The sequence below is a fragment of the Dermacentor variabilis genome, chromosome 8, assembly GCF_050947875.1.
Source record: "Dermacentor variabilis isolate Ectoservices chromosome 8, ASM5094787v1, whole genome shotgun sequence".
NCBI lineage: Eukaryota > Metazoa > Arthropoda > Arachnida > Ixodida > Ixodidae > Dermacentor > Dermacentor variabilis.
Window position 1 is genome coordinate 142,470,676 of NC_134575.1, and position 21,952 is coordinate 142,492,627.

At 45.6% G+C, this 21,952-nt stretch overlaps 1 protein-coding gene across 1 annotated transcript in view; it reads right to left on the reverse strand.

Moving 5' to 3' along the window:
* Nucleotides 1-1,192: 1,192 nt before the first annotated feature.
* The window catches only part of LOC142590637 (uncharacterized), a 72,475-nt gene continuing 51,715 nt past the window's right edge, over nucleotides 1,193-21,952 (reverse strand). Inside the window, exons 4-5 of the mRNA XM_075702988.1 lie at nucleotides 2,748-3,008; nucleotides 1,193-1,373 (exon numbers count right to left, since the gene is read on the reverse strand). Coding sequence (XP_075559103.1) covers nucleotides 1,330-1,373; nucleotides 2,748-3,008 — 305 coding nt within the window. The 3' untranslated portion in view covers nucleotides 1,193-1,329. The remainder of the gene's footprint in view (nucleotides 1,374-2,747; nucleotides 3,009-21,952) is intronic.

Below are 21,952 nucleotides of genomic sequence, written 5' to 3' on the forward strand. Positions count from 1 at the left end.
AAAAAATATGCTATATTGCTTTCGGCAAACAGCTATGAACATTACATTGCACAATGTTCAAGTATACTAATATATGGTAAGCCACAGCGTGCTGAAGCTTTACATAAATTTTGAATTCCATAACATGTACGAATAACTTATGCGCAGAGGAATGTGACTGCATAAAAAGGTAAATAAGATCAATGCGTGTGTGTGGTCTAGGCTACACTTTTGTTTAGGTAATACGAAAAACTCGCACATGTCGTAAAAAATAAGTAAGAAATTAGTTTTCTCTTCCCATTCCTACTTTGCATAATGCGTATGTTTAGTACACATTCCGTTGCACTACACCCCTCGTTTCTTAAATATACCATGACCGCTGGTCTTTTAAGCATTCTGGATGTACTAACATTGTCAGGTGTACAAGGACTTTTCTATGCTCGTCTCCACAGTTTGGATACACGTCTGCAACTGTGTATTCCACCTCGTACCTCTCAAGCTGGAGAAACATTTCTGTACCACCTGTGGCTCGGCGTGGAATTCACAACTGCGTATTCCTTATGCACTGCTATTGCGACCATCTTGCTTGCAACAAATTCGGCTACGAGTCTGTCAAGCGTCACTTCTCTGGAGGTCCTCGTGACGGCGTGGCAACAAAATTGCTCTCGATGGTGCTTGGCAAGCTATATCTATTGTCCTCTGGTGTAGGACACCATATGGTCTAGACCATGTTCGACACATTAGGCTTTGAACGCATTGCCACAAAATTGAAGGACATGTGAATTGAGCGACCGACTCTGAAAGTTGTAGCGCGTTGGATCAGGTTTATGTGCAAATTTTTAGTCTATTTTATGCTTTTTTTTTTCCTTCTATCTTTTTTTTTTTCATTTAGCCCGTTCACCAGCACAGGGCAGCCAGCCGCTACGTACACTGGCTAATCTGCCTGTCGTCCTAGCTTTTATTCTTCCTCCTGCCCCATAGTTGATATGTGCACTTATTTGAGGAAGAAATATGGAAAGGAACATGTGACGATTCTCTTGAATGCGAGATAATGCTGAAGTGGCAGTAGACGCAGCCAGGACTAGTCAGAAAATAATGCGAAAGACGCAGTCAGGACTGGCAAATGTGCAGAAGTCCGACGCATTTTTCTCCGATTTCGCACATGCCAATCTCCAGCTAAAGTAACAAAAAGAAAAGGCCAGGGTAGAATAAATGTGGTACGAAACACCTCATTTTTATTAGTATAAAATGCCATCAAAGCTGTTAGACAATTCCAGAAATTGCAAATAAGCCCTTCTACACTTGTCGGCATACATAAGGTCCGTCTGTGTGGTCCGTCATCAAGGTCCGTCATTTGCCTTCGGGCGCCTTAGGGGTTTCATTGTTTGATGTGCCTGCAAACACAGAAAGATTCTTCGTAAGTAACTCTGTCACCCGATAGAGTAGTGCAATGGAGAACGCGGTAAAATGTTTATTTGGAGCTCTGCCAAACAAATGCATACTTCAAATTGTCAAGCACAAGGATTTCCAAAAGCAATACTCGTTTTTTCAACCGACAAAGTGACGTCATAAAGCCAGCAGTTGTCTGGAATCAGCGCGCGTTCGTGCTTGAATGCGTGACCACAAGCCTAACTTGGTGCATTTTATTATGTAGAATATCTTTTTTTTTTTACTTAAAGACATCAAGCATGTTTGACTACATAAGTTAGGGCAATGCTAGCTAAGAAACGAGTTTCTTGCCAAAAAGATTACATGATGCATTTGCTAAGAGCGCAAATTTATTCGCGTGTTTGCTCAAGTGCTGCGCCAGAACCGCAGTTTCTTTGAGTTTGAAAGTTTGAGGGTGTTCGGAACATTCACCACCTCTTGCGGCCCACTACAGCTCTTCAATAAGTGGAAATACTCATGTATTCACCTGCAACATATATTTTAACCTTAAAACGCTCCTTTCATTAAGTTTTGGGCCTCCAATAATTCTGGGCCTTTGCACGCCCTCCCACGCTGCTGGATCTTGAAAGCCATCTGCGACGGGCACAAAGTCCGCCGCGCACTGTTAAGCACGAAGGTCAATTCACTTACTGCTGCTGCCGCGCTACCTCACTCCGGCATTTTGACAGCGAGTGTCTGCCGTCACTAAATGACATGTGTTCATGTTTGCTTATACGCGCGTTACATTATGCTTGTTGATTGAGTTAGTACGCCAATGTTTACAAGTTTGTATGGCAGATGAAACTACTATCCTTACTTTGTGTAGCTGTCCACTAATTTGCTATTGCAATGGATGCTTCGCCTTTTGGGCCAATCTGGGGCTTTTTGCTACAACCAGTGTGTATTTGTTATGTGCGAGAATGTAGAAATGAAATTAGGCAGGAACCCGGGCTTAAGCTAATGGGCATTCAAACATGACACACGCGCCAATACAAGTATGAAATTGTGAAGTGCCAGAAAGCGAGCTAAATTGTTTTTCCGAATTGTTGGAGAATGTAAGAGTTTAAAAGCCCACGGCGTTATCAGGTTCTTTTATTCTTTCCGATGAAGTTGGATTAGCTTTGAAAATCGCGCGACTGCTATGTGTTGAACGTAAACTGTCCTTATTCTTTAATGAGTGAACTCAACTGTATTTGGCAGGTAAAATGCCATAATTTATTTATTTCAATAATTAGTTATTATTCATTGATTAAATGAATTTTGCTGTCGTGTTTGTTGATGAACATAAAGAATATTTTATCACAGACTCTGCCCCAATTGAGACAAGTGCTGTCACTAACCTGTTTCTTCTTTTTTATCGCTTGGCAGCAACGAAAGAGTAATGACTCCTGCTGTGCATCCGATGGCAGCCAGTCCTAGTCCAGCTGTTACCACCAACGGTGCAAAGGGACCAGCAACCACGGCTGCTGGAAGCAATACTCCACTTGCTATGCCCGTCACCAGCTGGGCAGTGTTTTTGTCCTTGTCACTAGTGTTTGGCATCTTGGTGGCACCAACTCGCTCTGTGTCGCTCCTCTTGTGGATAACCTCTCTTTCAAACCCTACAAAAGGAATCAAAAGACACTGTTACGATATGCAAGTGTCGGAAGGCACTTATTGGGCCTTTGCATGCTACAAGCAAGCTCTCAAATTGTATAGCTGAAGGAAAAGTTCTTGGTTATCCAAGATATTTGTGCAAAGGCAGGTGCACAATGGCACTTGTTCTTTTGACAGGGATACTTTCACCGAGACAGCAATATTGCCATTTGAGTTTGCTGGCCAGTGGTTTGCAGTCCTATGCTACCGCGGCTTGAGGTCGTTTACTAAGGCAGGGCTTACAGTATCACATACTTTACAGTGGGAAAGATAATGCCCACCCAGCAAACTTTCCAGGCACGAAGCCTTTTACGTTGAAAGTAGCTATACAATAGTGGTTATCAGGCGCCGCAGGAAATCCGTCAAGCAAATACACGCCATAGAAACTCTAGCTTCTCGTGTGTCCGTGTGTTGCAGGGCTAAAGTATGCGCAGCGTTCCCTTTTTCCGTTTGTTGGGGCAGCCACCGACAGACATGTACGAGTAACAGATGAGTATCAGCAGTACATCGCACTTCTCAGCTAAATCGGTAAGCAAACAGCGCAGCAGGTGTGGTAAAGACAGGTGTTTGTAACACCCGAACAGGCACCACAAATACAGCGAGAAGGCAGCACCTCGTACCAAGTGTAGCGGCGCGGCTGGCACTCTCACTACGTAGCCATAAAGAATCTGTTCTATACTACAGCTTACCAATTTAGCCAAAGTTAAATTAGCTGCAGTTGGCCTTTATCATGAAGCTTCACCTCAGGAGATATAACCTGTATACAAGGCGATGAAGAAATTATTTTCCAGCGAAACCTTCCTGGCCTCTTCGAAGGGGCTTGACGTCGCTTTGTTGCGGTGACAAATATATGGGCCCTACAAGCAGATTCTCTTTCAGCGCAACATTTCATACATTTATATGTTCACCCATACCGTATACGCAAGTTACGTGCAATGGGGAACCAGCGCTGGAGTTTTCACGGCGCCTGCAGCGCCGCCCTGGCGGTCAGAACGTGCACAATGCAGCCTCCCCCGCCGACGAAAATTGCGTTGCGTGCCCTTAAAGTCGAAGGAAAACAAAAGGGCGCCGACGATACTGTTACGTATACAAGTGCCACAACTAAGTCGGGATGAGGGAGGATGTATCCTTCTGCGTCTTTCCATCTAAACCCTACGAACAAGAACGGAGGCGGCGTTGGATCCAAGCAGTGAGGCGAGCGGAGTAAGCTCCCGTCTTGTCGCCCTGTCAAGCGGTGTCGGGCTGGTTTCTAAATGAAATTTTGCGTGTATCCTTGGTTTATTCGATAGCGAAGACGGTCAGCCATGGCAGACAGTACCAAACAGCAGAATCTGCTGTCGGTATTTCGTCGGAAACAAAATGAGCAATAGCATGCACCATCCGGCATATGTACCATTGTTCCTTCGCAATGCCACCGCCAAGCCCCTTCCAACGCCACGAAAGGTAAAAATTATCCATTCATTGCCAAGAATTATGTAGGAGGGAAGCTGCCTTGTAATACGAGTTGTATGCGCATAGTGCCGGCGCACGCGCGACTAAGCCACCTATGTGTTTATAAATATGCGCATGCGGATGAGGACTCGGCGCTGAGATGCATCCGGCAAATTAATGTAATTAGTGCTAAATGTAGCCAGAATTGTTACGGATCAAGCAGCCGAGCACTCAAACCTTTGCTTGCGCGAGTCAGCTGATGCGATAAAGCTTTCTTCTCCATTGACTGCTGTGGCGAAGTAACATCAGAATTTTTTATGTCTAGCCAGAGAAATATGGAATATCTTCAGGCCAACTAATACTTCCGAAACCATAGCGCAGCACGACCGGAGCCATAACTGCTAGATTTGCGAGGCAGGCAGCCACGCAAGCATGGCATCGATACACGACGCAACCGTTAAAGAAACACACGTGCTCGCCGCGACGCACTGTGAAAAATGTATAAAGCTTAAAAAGCTTCTTTCGTCATTTCTTCACTTGATGGCGCTAGCTTCTTTACAAAAACTCCACTTGAAGCGGCGCGAAAACGGAAACATACGAACTATAATACGGCTGCGTATGCGTGTGTCGTCTGGTTGTGTGGCTGGAATATGCCGCGTTGCGTCGCCAGGGCGGCGTGCAACGCACTCTTTTTCGACGCGCCGCCTATCCAGCGCTGGTTCCCCATACTATTCAACCTCCAAAATTGCTCAATCCAGGTCTCATGTTCATTGAATTATTTCCAAGAGTTCTTTTTTAGAATAGCAGCACGTGAGAAAACATGAATTCCACTCACAACACCTGTCTGTTATCTTCACCCAGTAATTTTATGATATACCTTCTCATGTTAATCAAAATTGGAAAGCAATTTCAGTGCTCACAGTCTGAAGGTGATGTAATTTAGCTAACACTGCCGTTTAAAGGCAGCGCAGTGGCAATGGCGTGTTAAAGATTTTCGCAGATATTCTGGCAAACCGGTGAACAGTAACACAGCATGTAATTACAGCACTATTCGAGAAGTTTCAGCGTAGCGCGAAACATTGCTATTGCTGCGAGTGCTTCCATCTTCAGGCAAAACATCCAATTTTTCTCATCCAGCTGAAACTTTCACTCTATAAAGAATACGAGTTAGGTGCCCATAAATGCTTGCGAACCCGGTTACCTCAGTGCCGGAACCCGGTTCGTTACCCAGTATGCTATGGATCGATGCATATCCATGCAGGAAACTCTAAATAGCACATTTGCCAGCTTCAATCGCGTAACTATATAGGCAAATGCTTCGACACGTTTGGAGCGCATGTCGCTTTGCATGGTAAAAATTTGCTGGTGAAACTGAAAAGTATGCAGTAAAATAACAAAAACAAAATGTTATAGATAAGCCAGTGCAATTGTGCGGCAAATCATATATAGTCAGATATGCTCAAACTCGGGAGGTGTTGGCTGAATTGCGATTTTACGGTGCCAGCGGAAAATACTGGATACAGCTGGGAGGCTGCGTTCAGTGAAGCTTTTATTCACGCGTGCGAATGACTAGGCGCTGTGGTCCGAGTTGGCATGTAAGTGTCTCAACATGTTCTAACCCTTAACATAATATCTTCCGCAAAGTCCAGCAACACCGATGCTGAGACTGGTTGCGGGAGGCATTCACCGGCAAAATGCACAGCTCCTTCCCTACTGTTATAATGTGCTGATTTGTCTTGCACTTACAAAATTTTACTTACAGCAAGTCCTGCAACGCAAATCTGTATAATTTCTTGTTCAATACCCACAGCACCAAATTTGATGAGGTTTGTCACAAATAAACGAATATAACTGTAGGAACATATAAAGTACATTTTTTATTACTAGCATCAGATTAAGAGGAACGTTCAGAATTGCGAAAGAAAAACCTCCAGGACCAACCTTTCAACTGTATAACTCAATAATTAACGACGGTATCCCACTTACGTGTAATCTCTTAAGCAAAATTACACCCTTTTGTCACACAACAATAATCGCCACCTCTCTTGTCCGCATTTCATTTCTTTAACACGACGGGCCCAGGATAGGATAGGGATAACCGAAATAAAGTGCCGGCAAACGACAGTTTAACACGTCGCGACGCTGGCCAAGCATCGACCCGGGGTTATACCCTACTCTGCACTAGCCCAGTTGGGCTTCTTTGTAGTGGGTCATGAGGCTTGCGCTTTTCGAGCGCACCCCGGGGCCTGCTGGACGGCCCATAGTTGCGAGTCCTTGTCTGCAGACTGCAGTGCACTTTGAAGTTCGGGCGGGTAAGTCCTGGAGGTAGCTGCCGTCAGGAACCTAGCACAGTCCCACATGATGTGCCATTGGTCCGCCGAACCCGCTGCACAAACACTGCACAGCCCATTCGGATAGAGCTCTGGGTGAAGCACGTGCAGCAGTCTGTATTTGCCTTAGGATTACGGCCTCCTCCCGATTGAGTGCCGGGTGGGGAGGTGGCATTGTCCGTCGAGCTAAGCGGTAACACTTGGTTACTTCGCATAACTAGTCAATCTGTCCTTGGTTTCGAACCACCACATGGAACGGTCACTCTCAGGGGCACGGAAAGTAAGCGCTCGCGCCGCCGAATGGGCCGTCTCGTTGTGGTTCGGTGAGGATGCGCACTCGCCGGCGTGCGCCGGGTACTTTCCAGTTATGAATGACATGCACGTTATCAGCATGACATATCATTCCCAACAGGAAAGTAGCGGGTGCGGCGTTTTCAAAAGAGGAAACGCAAGCAAGGCAGATGACGATTATTGTTGTGTGGCAGAGATACACCCCAAAGGGTGTAAGATTGTCTAAGAGTGTACTGCTCTTATTAAGAGCTTCAAACCGAACAACTTTATCATGCACACACCATTCACGAATGCACAGCTTTTTGCGAGCAAGACATTTCTGAAACCTTGCTAAGCATTGTAACAAATTTACGTAAGCTACAGACATGCAGGGTGTTTCACATAGCTTGAACCAAGTATCTTAAAGGAGTGGTTAACTGCAACTCAGTGAGACCAACAACATATAGTTTGCCGTCATAAGGCGCCTTATAGAGTATGTTATATATCCCGTTTAATTAGCTAATTGAATGAGATCAATTGTGTAAAAATCTTTGATATTCACTTTAGCGCCAAGGGCATTTCGTTGAGTTGTAAAGAGGATTCAGAAACATCCATTCCAATTTTCTCGCGGCAACGTACAGGCTGTGTGGCGATTTTTTTGTGGCACTTACAGAAAGCCTGCAAACTACGAAATAAAACTGCATTACTGTGCTCGTGCACTATCACATTGCAGCGCTCTCAACCGTACGTCGAGCCTATCGCTTATCAAAGACGACGGCATTTCTTTTCCGTATGCCACCGCTAAATATTCTCACGCACAGTGAAACCGATGCCAAGAGCCACGGGCGCTCACTTCACCACAGGCCACACGAACACCGTTCTTCCACACGATGCGCGGTCGAGAGCTCTGCAATACGGTAGCACACGAGCGCGGTCACGCGATATTATTTCACATTTTTCAGGCTTTCTTAAAATGCCGAGAAAAAAAAAACACCACGCAAGATGTACGTTGTCACAAAAAATTGGATCGGTCGTTTCCGAATCCCTTCTACAATGCAACGAACCGCACATGGCCCTAAAGTGATTATTAAAAATTTTGCATATTTCATCTTGTTAACTAATTAAGCGGAATAGAGAAATATTCTAAGGAGCGCCACATGACGGCAAAACATATGCCTTGGTTTCATTCAGATGCGGCTAACCAAGTTTTTTTTTTAACATTTATTCGTTATGTGAAACACCCTGTGTATCACACTCTTATGCTTCATAATGCGCTCCTGCTCCTTGCCTGCTCTGGATTCCCGGATAGATGCGGTGTACAGATCTCTGACATCTCTATTTTGTTCAGAAGTAGGCAGCTTGCAAAGATCATACATCAATTTTTCGATAATCACCTATATTAGGCAATTGTTCTAAAAAAGGCCTTTAATAAAAATTGAGCTTCTTGCGGCTGCTTGCATTCATTTCTGTTTTTCTAAAGAGCAACGAATTTCATTTAGATTGGTGCAAGGATTGTCCCTAAAAACAATTTATGACTTTTAGATGCATTTGATCAGGGACATTGAACTTCGTCATGAGCGAAAGCTTTCTCCTGCTTGTTTTTTCACCAAATAAGAATACCTTTTCATGACTGCAACTGAAAGAACTATAAGAATGGCTGCTTTTGCATGCTCGCACACCAGTTCAGCAGCAGTACTGTTGTACTACAGGTTAGGAGTGATGGTTTTTGATTGTACAACTAATGTTATGACAGGAGGAATCTTGCCAATTGTACCAGTGTGCGTGACACGCCTCTGATGCGGACTCCGTCTGTCTGACAGAACTAAGCTGTCTTATTCAAGAAATAGGTGGGCGTGCAAGTGCGTATCAGACCTTTCCACCTTTCTGCCACTAATTATCTCTTTCTCTTTACTGGATAGCTTCGTGAAGCCTTCGATACATTATCTAAAATTATTATTTGTCCGCCAGGAGAAACTTCGGAATGAGCACGTCGCTTGCCCTAGGTTGTGTAAATACTGTTCTGTGCACGTTCCTTAGTACCTTATCAGTTTTCCAGTCCGCGCAACCCATGAATTTCGCAATTCGGTAGCGATTATTTTGGCCTTTCTTCGGCATTTATGCACCTATTTTCCATCTTTCCCCCATCCGACCTACCCCCTTTTGCTCTCACCGAGCTCGTCTCATTCCCGCTTTCTGGCTTAGATACTTATCATACAATCCGCAAAACAACAAGTGCTTTTTACAAGGCAGATGTACGATTGTTGTGCAAAGTTAACATACAATAACGGAAGTGCATTTATCTGTGCCCATTATCTTGTTGCTGGTTACTGCACTTACGTAACAAGGCATGTGTTACCCAGCTTCTCGAAAATGAAAGTGGCATTTGAAACCAGTGCCTTGTTCTCCGGGGTTATATGATGTGACGCAGGCTGTTTCTTGTGCAAGAGCGATTGCGTACCTAGCAACAATGGCTTGTTCATATCGGTCAGGTGTTCTACACTACCTTTAGTGAACTGAAATTAACAGAAATTGCCCGAGCTCAAAACGCACTATACCACCACGGACAACATAAGTGCCTTGATGAGAGAGCACTGAAACGCGGTGTACATGAGTCACCACCTTTTTTTCTTGTTTGGGGGCTCCCTGTTCAGAAAGGACACCGATAACTGTTGGCGCCCCGTGTGCTTGAGTTGCGGAAGTGTTCTCATCCGTCAACTCTGCTGAATGCAAAATGGCTGCCGTCATACGGGCTTCACTGTTTGAATCGTGCACCTTTACGGCCGTCAGTTAAAAGCACGAAGCCGGTTAGTTTGTTGAAAGCCCTCCTTCTTGCATGATGCTAGGAGAACACAAGCCAGTGCAGCAGTATTTCTCGTCTGCGAACCCTTTTTATACGACAGCAGTTCAAGAGGTCCAGTTGCTCAAGTGGTTTTCTGTAAACCCGTCGAAGTTTGCTACTATTGCTTAATTTGAGTATCTCATGAAAGGGCTGCAAAGTGGGTCCAGGTGGATGTCTTGCCAATGAGAACCGAGTGTTTTGCGAGTGCCGGCGATACATTACTATGCGATAATGTGATCCTTTAGTGGCACATAAATCTAGACTTCTGTATACGGGTAATCCCCACGGCCGTGACAATAACACGCAATACCATTCTCCAAAAGAAGCCATAGTCACTATCATTGAGTCACCACGTGAAATCTGCATTATACTATGAAAACATTTACTGTACCCCCAGTACGGGGCCAGCAGGGTTTCTTTTTTTTTTTTTTTAACTTTAGGAGGACTGGCTAAGCATGCGATTTTACTTAAACAGCTGATCTAGAAGAGTGGGAACGCTGTCAGCTATGGTGGGGCGAATACAGTAGCTCTTCTTTATACTTTTCGCCACCACACTTAGCAGTAGTGTTCATTCATGCATTAGACATGGACGTCCTGCCACCTTCTTTCCCGTTTTCTCTTCCCATATTGATTCCCAAACTGAAGATGCAGTCATATAGTGGGAGGGAAAACTTTACGGACTAGTCACTGCATTGAATATATGTTCCATTATATTTACGTAGTTCTTAGCCAGGAGACTACTGACAGCGAATAACGAGGTTGTGGGCAGCCATCATAAATGTATAAATGAAAGGCGTAGCATATTCCCGAATATTCACAGGACCCCAAGTGCAAGAAAATGCTGAGATGTTGCAAGTGATCCGCATACAAGGCTTCAGATAGGTTTAAAAAGAAACAAAAACACTTGACCGCACCCCCAAGACGTTTCGTTTCTTTTGTTAGGACATGTTAACACTAGTACCATGATTCAGGAGGGAATCAACATGGCATGCAGAGGTTGTAAATGGAGATGTGGATTGGGCCCTCGATTTCAAGGAGGCTCTATTACAGAGTGTGTAGATTCCCGTAATTCAATTCCTTTAACCCCCTCTGAAAGGCGAGATTTCGACCATCCCGACTGCTGTAGTTGCTGTGCCTATCCATACGATTTTTCAGATTACAGTAAATGAAACACTTTCTTTACCAGGATGCATGGTTTGCGCTTTCATGCCTAGTAAATAAAAATAGATTTTGAAAGTCTTAGCAAGTTTACAAATAAGGCTACGTACTGTTTTTAAGCAGAAGAAAACACATTCTTGTTGGGCTGTTATCTCTGCAGCGTACTGTTGCCTGTAATCTAATCTACAGTTTTTGAGAGAAGCCGTTGCTCAAGTTTGGTTTTACCAAAAATCTTTATGCCCACTTGAAGTGAGAACTTTAACATTAGCCTTTAAAAGAAGCATTGTTTGAATACCTGGATCATAAAGCACCTTTTTTGTTCAGCATAGAGTAAATGCCTGGTCAATACAGCATCCGTATTTTAGAAACTATACGTCACCAGCACATATACAAGACGGGTATTTTACTTTCGTACGAAGAAGAAAGTAAAATTGTATTCTGTGGATTTACGTGACAAAACCACGCGATACGATGACGAGGCACGCCAGTTTTCTATTTAGGGACTTGCGCAGTGCACATGAAGACCATGGTCCACGGTAGGTCACGCCACAAGTGCAGCCGGCGTGAGGTTGCGAGGAGAGAGGAATAAACTTTGCGGCTTACTTGCGTTGCCTAGCGATGGGCGAATCGGCGAATGACGAGCCAGATGCATGCGTTATTCGTTGGAGCGATGGAGACCGTCCGCGCATCTGCGCTTTGGCCTGTTCGGTCACCCGGCTGCCCGTTTTTCTATTTTTGGATTCAGCCTCGTTTGGTGGGCTCCCGGCGAATTTTTGCGTTGCTTCTGAACTTGGACATTGCACTAATGCACTATTGGACTACGGCAAGATGAGAAACTTTGTTCGACAATATGCGACTCATTTCAAGCTATTAAGCTTACGGCACGGCAGCTATAGCTAGACTTGTGATGCAGTTAACGAAAAACAGCGCGGCCATCGTGGCGCAGTTAAATTGAATTAATGGATCGTACTGGGAGATGTTTGCGACGCTTTCTATGAGCCCCAATATTATTCTAACTTATTCCGGTAGTTTTTGCGCACGCTAGTCGCCCAGGGTGCTGCGACGCAGTTTCGCGTGCAATGAATCTTAGTGGGACAAGTTTTGGTGCTTTCTGTGACCCACAACATTATCGCAACTAGTTTCGTTAATTTTTTGGATACTTTTCAAGCGCAGTGGGCGTGCCTGGCGCTGTGACGCGGTTGGCGAAGAGCAACTCTGCCATGGTGCGCTGTTAAGTTTCGCGCTTCAATGTACCAACAAGTTCATGGCACTTTCTCCGAGGCCCACCTGTGTTGAAAATTATTTTCGGTGCTTTCGTTTTTCATTACTTATGAGGCACGCTCGCCGCGCCTGTAGTGATTCAGCGAAGAGCAGCTTGGCTGTGGTGACAGTTGGTTTGGCGCGTACTGAATCTTGCTGCGACAAGGTTGCGACAATTTTTGTGGCCCCACAACAATTTAAGCCTTCTTTCGGTACTCACGCTTGTCGAAAACGCGACGAGCAATTGCCAAGAGTGATAACACGGGAGCGTGTTGCTTGTGCCGGCAGAATGTGCAAAATATAATTCACCAAGGAGCTCAAACGCCAGGAACTTTCAAGTCGAAAATTCAGTCTTCTGAATGACTGCATGAAGACAGGCTTGTCTGGAGTCATTCATGATCATTTGTCTTGAGTGTGAGTAGAAGGAATTCTGCGAGCGTCCAGCATGGTCTGGTTGAAAGCCTGTGTTGTGGCCACCTCTTTGTATTCATAGTGTACTATCGCATCGGTTGTAGCCAAGTTCTGGAAACGCGCAGTAGCCTGTGTATTCGTGCTATTAAAGCGCAGGAAGGAAGGCCCGGGAAGAGGGGAATGCTTGGAAATATATTTTCATGGTATGCACGGTGCGCTGCAGTGACTACAGGATGGTAAGAACTCGAATTAGTGTAGACCTGAGGAGGGAACAGAAGAAACTGGTACATAAGGAGCTGATCAATGAGTTAGTAGTAAGGGACACTAAAGGTTAATATTAAGTCAACGTGGACTGTTGAAATACCATCCCAGAAACCTCGAAACGCTTGTTTCGTGCGAAGAAGAGACTTATTTTAAGAGAAAATGCGTTCTGAAGCGTCCGCGTACCTCTGGCGCAGTTCAAATCACCCGCCCTCCGATTGAGGAGTATCGACGTCATGGTCTCATAGTGACGTTGCGCCGTCGGTGAGTAAAACGGCTACCGCAGACGGTGCTGCGGCTTTTCTGCACAATATGCAAACGCGCGGTCAGGAAGAGCCAAGACAGAGCCGACAGCAGCGCAAAAGCGGAACTATGATGGCTAGCGGAAGGGAAAGCGCACGACGATAAGCTGGTTCTTTATTTTATCACGCCAACTTTGACGCTCCTTGCAATGGATGACCCTGACAACGACACATTATTAGCTCGCGATGCTGGGCTCAAGTTCAGCGATTTAAGCACTGATGAACGTGACCTGCTGTTGAGGGCTCGCGCTGCCGGCATCGTTGCGTACGTACTACTACGACGACGACCTGCTTTGAAAGGCACTTCACGCGACTTCAGTAAGTTGGCGTTGAACTCGTAATCCTCTGGACGAAAGTGCAGCAAGCGCACTACGCGATTTTTCTGCTCTTTGCCAGCGCGCTGTGGCAGAGGTACGCCACTTAACCACTTCGAACGGAGAGGTTCACTCGTTGGCACACAGTAATAAGTGACGTTGGATTCGCCACTGCAACTGCCCTTTGCGAAGTACCGCGGACCGTTCGCGCATCCCACGACATCAAATGGACGTGGCATTCTCGCTGCTTGTTTCAAATGCAAGTTTCGAGAGCCAGCAGGACAACCGCAGCAAGACGCGATAAAGAAACAAACCAAACACCCCCAAGCGCGCGCGGCGCAAAGTCGAGCATGCAGAGTCGAGCGAAACCGAAACATTTCGATCACCCGTACTACTCAAGGGTAACGTCAAAATGTTTTTTCTTAGAATCGAATAGAAGTCGACAAGTAGCATTTCCTTCCGCCTTATAATCTAATGAAATGATCTTTCTCATACGAGTAGTTGAGTACTAGTGACAAATTATGATGAGGAGTGCTTTTGTCATCGGGCTAGTAACGGAGTGTCGCTGTGGGGTCTCACATCGTGTGATGCATTTACCTCAATTTCTCGCTTGCTAAAGCTCTGTCCGCGATTATATTGACGCCTTAGACGTTCTAGAGCATTGCTTTATCACTTTAACTTAACTTTCTGGTAACCTTTAGTGTCCCTTTAGTGGTAAGAGGAAAAAATAGAGGAATTTCAGATCAAGCTACAGAACAGGTATTCGGCCTTAACTCATGAAGAGGACCTTAGTGTTGAAGCAATGAACGACAATCGTTTGGGCATCATTAAGGAGTGTGCAATGGAAGTTGGTGGTAACTCCGTTAGGCAGGATACCAGTAAACTATCGCAGGAGACGAAAGATCTGATCAAGAAACGCCAATGTATGAAAGCCTCTAACCCTACGGCTAGAATAGAACTGGCAGAACTTTCGAAGTTAACAAGTTTAAGACAGCTGACATAAGGAAGTATCATATGGATAGAATTGAACATGCTCTCAGGAACGGAGGAAGCCTAAAAGCAGTGAAGAAGAAACTAGGAATTGGTAAGAATCGGATGTATGCATTAAGAGACAAAGCTGGCAATATCATTACTAATATGGATCAGATAGTTCAAGTGGCACCCACGACGATAATGGAAGAGAAATAGTCTAGAGGAATTCGAAATCCCACATGTAACGCCGGAAGAAGTAAAGAAAGCCTTGGGAGATATGCAAAGGGGGAAGACAGCTGGGGAGGATCAGGTAAGAGCAGATTTGTTGAAGGATGGTGGGCAGATTGTTCTAGAGAAACTGGCCACCCTGTATATGCAATGCCTCATGCCTATGCAAGCACTATGCCTGCAGTCGGACGGTTGAATGTGCCGTAAGCGACCCGTATGCGTGCATGCTCACTGTTGTCATGATGTATAGTGTATAGTGCCAATGAGTTATTTTAGAGGTATGCTAAAGTGATTTGATTGCATAGCCTTATTTCAATACTGTACCACTTGATCATGGTTGCTGTGTTACATTTCTCGGATGTGGCGGCCTGGTCAGTTGCATTGGGCAACAGCCTCTCGGGGTGAGCATCTGCTCCTGCAGTCCGCACAGCGACATAGACTCCCTGCTTACACACACCGTGATTGATGCTCCCCATTCTGTCCTTTCTTGCTGCAACCGTGTGCAAATTTTGCTTGTGGCCTTCCTCGGCCATGATTTGGCGTCAACGGGGGCTATCATACATGATTACATGGTCCGAAGTGTGCGAGGTTGATATCCACATGGGTGGAAAGGCCTGCAAAATGGCGATTCCCACAAAACAGACCATGTCCATATTGAGAGCGGGTGGTGCACCAAGTGTGAGCAACCCGTTAAAGGCCCTCGAAAGATGAAAAAGAAATGTGCAGGTTGGAAAGGAGGTAATGCTAAAATGCCAGGTAGCTTATGTCGCTGTGTTGGCTATGGCAGCAGATGTGTGCATCACCCAATTGATTTGCAATGCAACTTACAGCGACTGTCGATGCAAACAGGTGGGACACTGTCCAATATGTTTGGGCCGCTGGTTGTCACTCGTTACTAGACTGCCATGTGCGATGAAGGCAAGCACTGTGCCTGAAGTCCGTTAGCTGAATGTTCTGTAAGCGACCCATAGTGCGTGAATGCTCACTGTTGTCATGAGGATCTTAGCCAATCTTAGTCTGAACCTTATGCGGTGATTGAATGCAGAGTCTCATTTGATCATGGTTTCCATGTTATGTTTCTTGGATGTCTCGCGTGGGAACCATCTGCTCCTGCAGTCCACACAGCGACAATGACTCCCAATTTACACACACCGTAATTGGTGCTCCCCGTTCGACCTTTCATGCTGCAGCAGTTGGCAAATAATGCTTGTGGGCCTTCACCAGACGTGATGTGGCGTGACTGGAAACCAGCATACATGATTACATGATCCAAAGTGTATGAAGTTGATAGCCACATGGGTAGAAAGGCCTCTGCAAAAGTGGCTGCAAAATGGCGATGCCCACAAGACCAACCATGCCCACATTAAGAATGTGAGGCGCCAAGTGCAGGTTACACATTAGCGGCACGCAAAAGAACAAAAAGAAACGTGCAGGTCGGAAAGGATATAACGCTAAAATGTCGGGTAGTCCATGTCGCTTTGCTGGCTGTGGCAGCAGATTCCTGCGTCACCTGGCTGCTTCGCAATGCAAGTTACGGCGACTGTCGATGCAAACAGATGGGGCACTGTCCAATTTGCTTGCGCCGATGATTGTTGCTTGTTACCAGACCGCCATGTGCGACAACTTAAGAGAGTTTCTTAGCGTATCTCGAGATGCAAATTTTATTTCCGCTCTTGTACGAGAAGGTGCACTGCTTTTCGTCTGCCAATAAAGTCCCACGTCCTGTTCACTCACTTGTGGGTTGTTTGTATGGGCGTCAGTAGAGGCTCCCTGGTCTCCTGGCAATTAGAACGTGCCAGCTACGCGGCAAGCCGCATAGGCAGCAGAGCTAACACGGCGCGTACGAGCGCGCGCGACCGGGGAAAGTGACCATATTGGATTTTGCTCTAAACGGAAAAAACCACTTCCGCTTCCCGGTTGAGCCATCTGGCGCCCGCCCTGCTAAGTTCCATGCGCTGCACTGCTCATTTTCGTACCACTGCCGAAGGTACAGTTCCCTTCTCTAAAGTTGGGCCTTTATTCTATGGGGCAGCAAGGAAGGCTCCATTCAAAACAAAAATGCGTTCAGCAAGTCAAACCATGCACCGGTCAGAGTCTGTGCATGGTGCTCTCGATGGAGTTGGCTCAAGGAGTGTCTGAAAAATCAGACGAGAGGTTGCAAGGTGTCTGAACTTTCGGCAGTTGTTATACATTATGGTCTATGGGGAGAATGGCAGTGCCGCGAAGCAGACCGAATGATCAAGCATGTCAAGAGTTTTTGGAGTCCGAAAAATCAGTCGTGTGTGTGTACACACACACACGCGCACGCGCACGCACACACACACCGAACTTCGCGAAAACAAAGAACAATGCCTTTTACAAGAGAATGCTGAGAAAGCGATACTGAGGAGTCTATTGGGAATAATAATGTACCGAAATGCATTAGGAATTACGTCAGGGACTCCATTTCTTGAATTTGCAGACATACTTCTATTTTATTATTAAGGCATACAAATTTAAGAAAGAAATGCCACTACATTAGTATTTGCCATAGGAAATGATTTCCTAGGGGTGCATGTACAATGGCCCCCATTGAATATTGTACTACATGTGCTTGACTCCTGTTGATTGCTCCAAGTCCAGCTAAGTCACACAAGCCTGTTCCCTTAGCGAATGAAACTCGGCGAGAGAAACTTGGCCTTCTTTGAAGAGCAAAGACAGTTGGCAAAAATGAAGCACACAAAAGTAGAGAGGTTTTGGCATAGCCTGCAGTGTACAGTGAAAGATCCACTCCAGATCCAGGTGCTGTACCATATCTTCAGAAGATAAAGCATTTATCTAAACATGTGCACAGGGTATAAATGAGTGCACTCCCATGCATGTAATACATAATGATAATTACCATAAAAACCTACCGCATTACTATTACTTCCACGGGTAATTTGCATGGCTGCTATGGAATGGCTGTCCCACTGCACCACAATCTATAGCAACTAATAAACTGGGCATTTCAAATGGTTCACGAAAGCGGGTTGGGCACTGGCCAGACTGAAGCAGCGGCCCTCCACACACTGTTCAACGAGAACGGGCCTTTCTGTTCCGATTCTCGTTTCATGTCCAGGCTTTCGTTACTAGGCTTCTGCGTGCGTAAGGCGACGCGAAATGTGTGAATGCACTTTGTTCATCGACAAAAGGCGCACTTACTTTGCAAAGCGATTTGGAAACGTGTATGCACTCTATATCGACGTCAGTGCCGGCGCACACCACTTCCGAGTTCTCGAGCTCGTGAGCAGTGTGTCGACATGGTGTCCAAGGCCAAACAGGCACCCGGCTTTACCAGAAGGCGTAAACACAACAAAGCGCTACATATGACACACCCTGCAATATGCATTATCCGTGTCAGCACCATATGCAGCCGACGCTGTGTTACCACGACTCTTCGAAACAGACAGATGCCCTCAGGTATAGCAGATGCCCTCAGCATTCCCCTTAATAGCAGCAATCGCCTCTTCTGCTCGGAAGTAAACGGTTGACACTACTTTTCTATGTGAAGTTGTAAACAAGCAGCAGCCTCTCAGGATGCGAAAGGTACAGTGTTGGTTAAAAAAAAAAAAAAAGAACGGCCGGGGAGGGGCTTTGCAGCGCTGTCGCCGCCGGTGCGCGCAGAGGATAAAGAGGGCGAGGGAAGCGTGTCTCTTGCTCTCAAGCATGCTTGACAACAGGGTTCATGCAAACTAGTGCGAGACACTGCGCCGTGCTCCCTGATGGGCTGCAGAATTTAAGCGTCTCTTTCCTCCTGAATAATCACCATATATAAACTAGTGCGACGTTCGTTCTGCCAGCTGCGAGGTCATATTGCGGCCGCCATGGCACAGCGCTCAGTGCAAGCAAATGCGGTGTCCTGGGAGGAACTGCCCGGCTTCCATGCCAGCGCATTATAGTATAAAAATTTTCCTAAGGCCTATTTCAAATATGTTGACCGCACTTCTCCACTAAGGAACGACCAAACGAGTATGTTGGGCGTTGAAGTTCTTTAAGTAAACCCAGTGAGATTATGAAAACTTTTCAGGACTAGAAGACATTTGCCCTGCCTGAATAGCCGATCGAGGTACTAAGGTACGTCCACACTAGCGGCAAAAATGCGCGTGGCGGGCGGTGCTGTCGCGAGCGGCAAGATTCACGCCGTCGTCTCGGACTGTGCAAAGTGCTACCCTTTGCGAGAACGAAGCGTGGGTGTTGGAGGAGCAGAGTGCCTTGGTGGTCTCCATTTGCACGTTCACAGATATGTGCTCCCGTTTTGGTCTCATTAGCGGCTGTCGCGGGATTGTGGTGTGCTCCTTGCCTAGTATGAAGTTTACGATGCTAACACACAGCATGTTCACGTTTTCCGTGCTATATGTCATTTGCATGACGACCGAGTTGAAAACAAGGCATATGTATCTGTTGTTTTCGTTTGTGTGTTGTAAATTACTTCCTGTTGTGGAAGTTCTGGAAGTCTTATTACGCAAGGAGTACGAACGTAAACATATAAACATATTTCTGTGTAAGTGAAATTTTGAATTACCCATAATAGCCTTTACAACTGATAAGTGGGCTACACAGCCTGTGTGAATCAGCTACCTTTTGTTGCGACGCTATTCCATGTGGTAGACTGATGCGTGGTGCGCGTTTATTTCTGTACTGTTGTAAAAACCATTTGTTTATTCACCCAATACAAATGTACTGCTTCTTCGCCGCAGTACGTTTTAGTTACGCGCTGAAGGATACTGTAAGTGGAAGGGGACCGTTGTCACCCAGCATAGTATGTCCACTCAGGCGACCCGAGAGGCGGTGGTTGCGCGAGTGTATAATTTAAGAACTCTTTATGTCCAGTGACAGTGGCCCCTTTCCACTTTTAGTATGCTTCACCGCATTACACAGATGTATTGCAAAAAAGGTAATCTTAAAAAGCTCAATTATGCAACGTTTTTTTCGTAGCTTGCTACACCGCAATACAGGAGTGTAGAATCGTGCAGTAAAGCATACTAAGAGTGGAAAGGGCACATAGGTTTACTCATTTTCAATTGTGATATAATTTGCAAGTGCATCTGTGCTCTTGGTAAGCTTTATTGACAATTCTTTGTACATTACAAATTCATATTGCCGGGATGCTTACTAAGGCACATTCGCCATTTTGTAATGCATTATTCACCTTCAATGCAGAAGCACAATGCGGATTCATGCCTATGCTTCTGGCTGGACTGCACGTGCTCTTTGAGAATTGATTCGTTGTTCATAAGTGCACTGGTACTCTAAACTGGAGGGCTGAAGTTGATACGGAAGCACAATTTTTATTAAGGGGACAAGATGTTGCCAAGGGGGTTGTAGCAGTTCTTTTTTTCTTCCAGGTACCTTTTCTACTAGAAGCTTCCATTGCAGTGTTTCGAGCCTCTTTGAGCCAGCACATAGTGTATATAAAAATCGGACACCGATCGGGAACATCACCTATGCTCTCTGCAGTAAGCTGCGCACAGGATAAGTTCATGCCTATCTATAGAAAAAAATGTAGCATGGACCAGACAAAATAAAAGGGGGTGGGCTGCAGCAATACTAAGTGTTAAATGGTGCCTTATCCTTTCCCTTCAGTTTTCTGTTTTGTGCTTTTTATTATGGATACTCCACAGTAACCACTAGAGTGCCGAACTTGAGCTTGTTGGTTTCAGATCTCATGGTTGTTACTAACAAAACAGTGTGATAAACGAACAAGGGCTTAAAGGCATCCAGTCACCTTGCTTATCTTATGGTGTTGCTTCATGAGCACCGCGAGCCTCCTGACCAACAAGGAAGGGAAATTTGTTGCAATCACTTCTGAACTGTATTGCAGCCAAACGAACAGTGCTCTCAATGACAACTTTTGGACAGTAGAATGCTTGCACCCAGCAAAGTCTAAGAAGGAAGCATTCAGGATGTGCAAGTGGGCCTTTTGAAGCTGGCATCATTGCTGAAGGGGCTTTGCCTGCTGCCCTCTTTATGGATACACAAAGATGATTTCCTCTTTGAGAGGGATTGTTGCAGATGTCGTTACATGGCAACAATGCTGGGTGTATAGTAGCAGAGATGCTTGTCTTTGCCCACTGTCAATATGTTCCTTTTCCAGTGCCCCTGTGGAAGTGCCTACTTTTTGGACACAAAGTGCTCTCCATGCATGCATGCATTTTTAGCTTGTAAAGATGTCCATTACCCCTTGCCTCAAGCTGGTCCTTGTTGATGTCGCCCAAGAAGGCATTGCGGAGAATGGCGATGCGGGCTTACAAATCAGTGTTGATGCCAGTGAAACCAGATTAATGGAGCTGCCGTTTTTCTGTCCACTGCATCTTCATCCAGTTACAATGAGCAGTTCTTTGTCTAAACAGAAGGCATATGTCATGCATAGCCTGTGCACTAAGACTTGTTGGCGTGCCTCAGAACCTTAGCAGTGTCTATATGCTAAAACATTCTGATGTGTTGATGACTTCCTTCTCTTTATCACACTTTGCCTGATGAAGCCAGCAACTCGGTCAATTAGATGTTCAACAGGCTTCCCATTAGATTTCCCAGCGTCTCCTTTACCAGGGTGCTGCTCATAGATATGTTTTCTTGACCTTGCACTGCACTTCAACCATGGCCACACCTGCTAAACCTACAGCATGCAATCAAAAAAGTGCTATACATCACGTTGCTCCAAACTCATGACATGTGCTACAAGGCCTTGAGGAACACCCTCATTAATTTCCACCCTCATCATGCTGTACGAAGCTTCGCATGACAAGTGCGACAATTAACATCTGCTGGTTTTTCAGTGCTATTCCTGTCCAGCTTGCTGAAAGCTATCCCGAGTGTTTCAAAAGCAGGACTGCTGCCGGACAAGAAGTGCATAAAGCAAGGGTAGCTATAACCATATATGTCACACAAAATGAAGAAAGCCACTGAGTGTACAGGTGTTTTAATTATTATCCAACAAGCTTGGTTCTCCCTTTGCAAGTGAGTAAACCCTACTTGCCCCAAAGACATGGCCTGTGACAAACTATGTGCCAGATGCTGTGTCCCCCTGCAAAGTCGAAGATGTGTACAAGATCCTGACACCCGCAGAGGCTTCCACACTGGGCAAACAGGCTACTATAAGAACGCCGCCTCTAC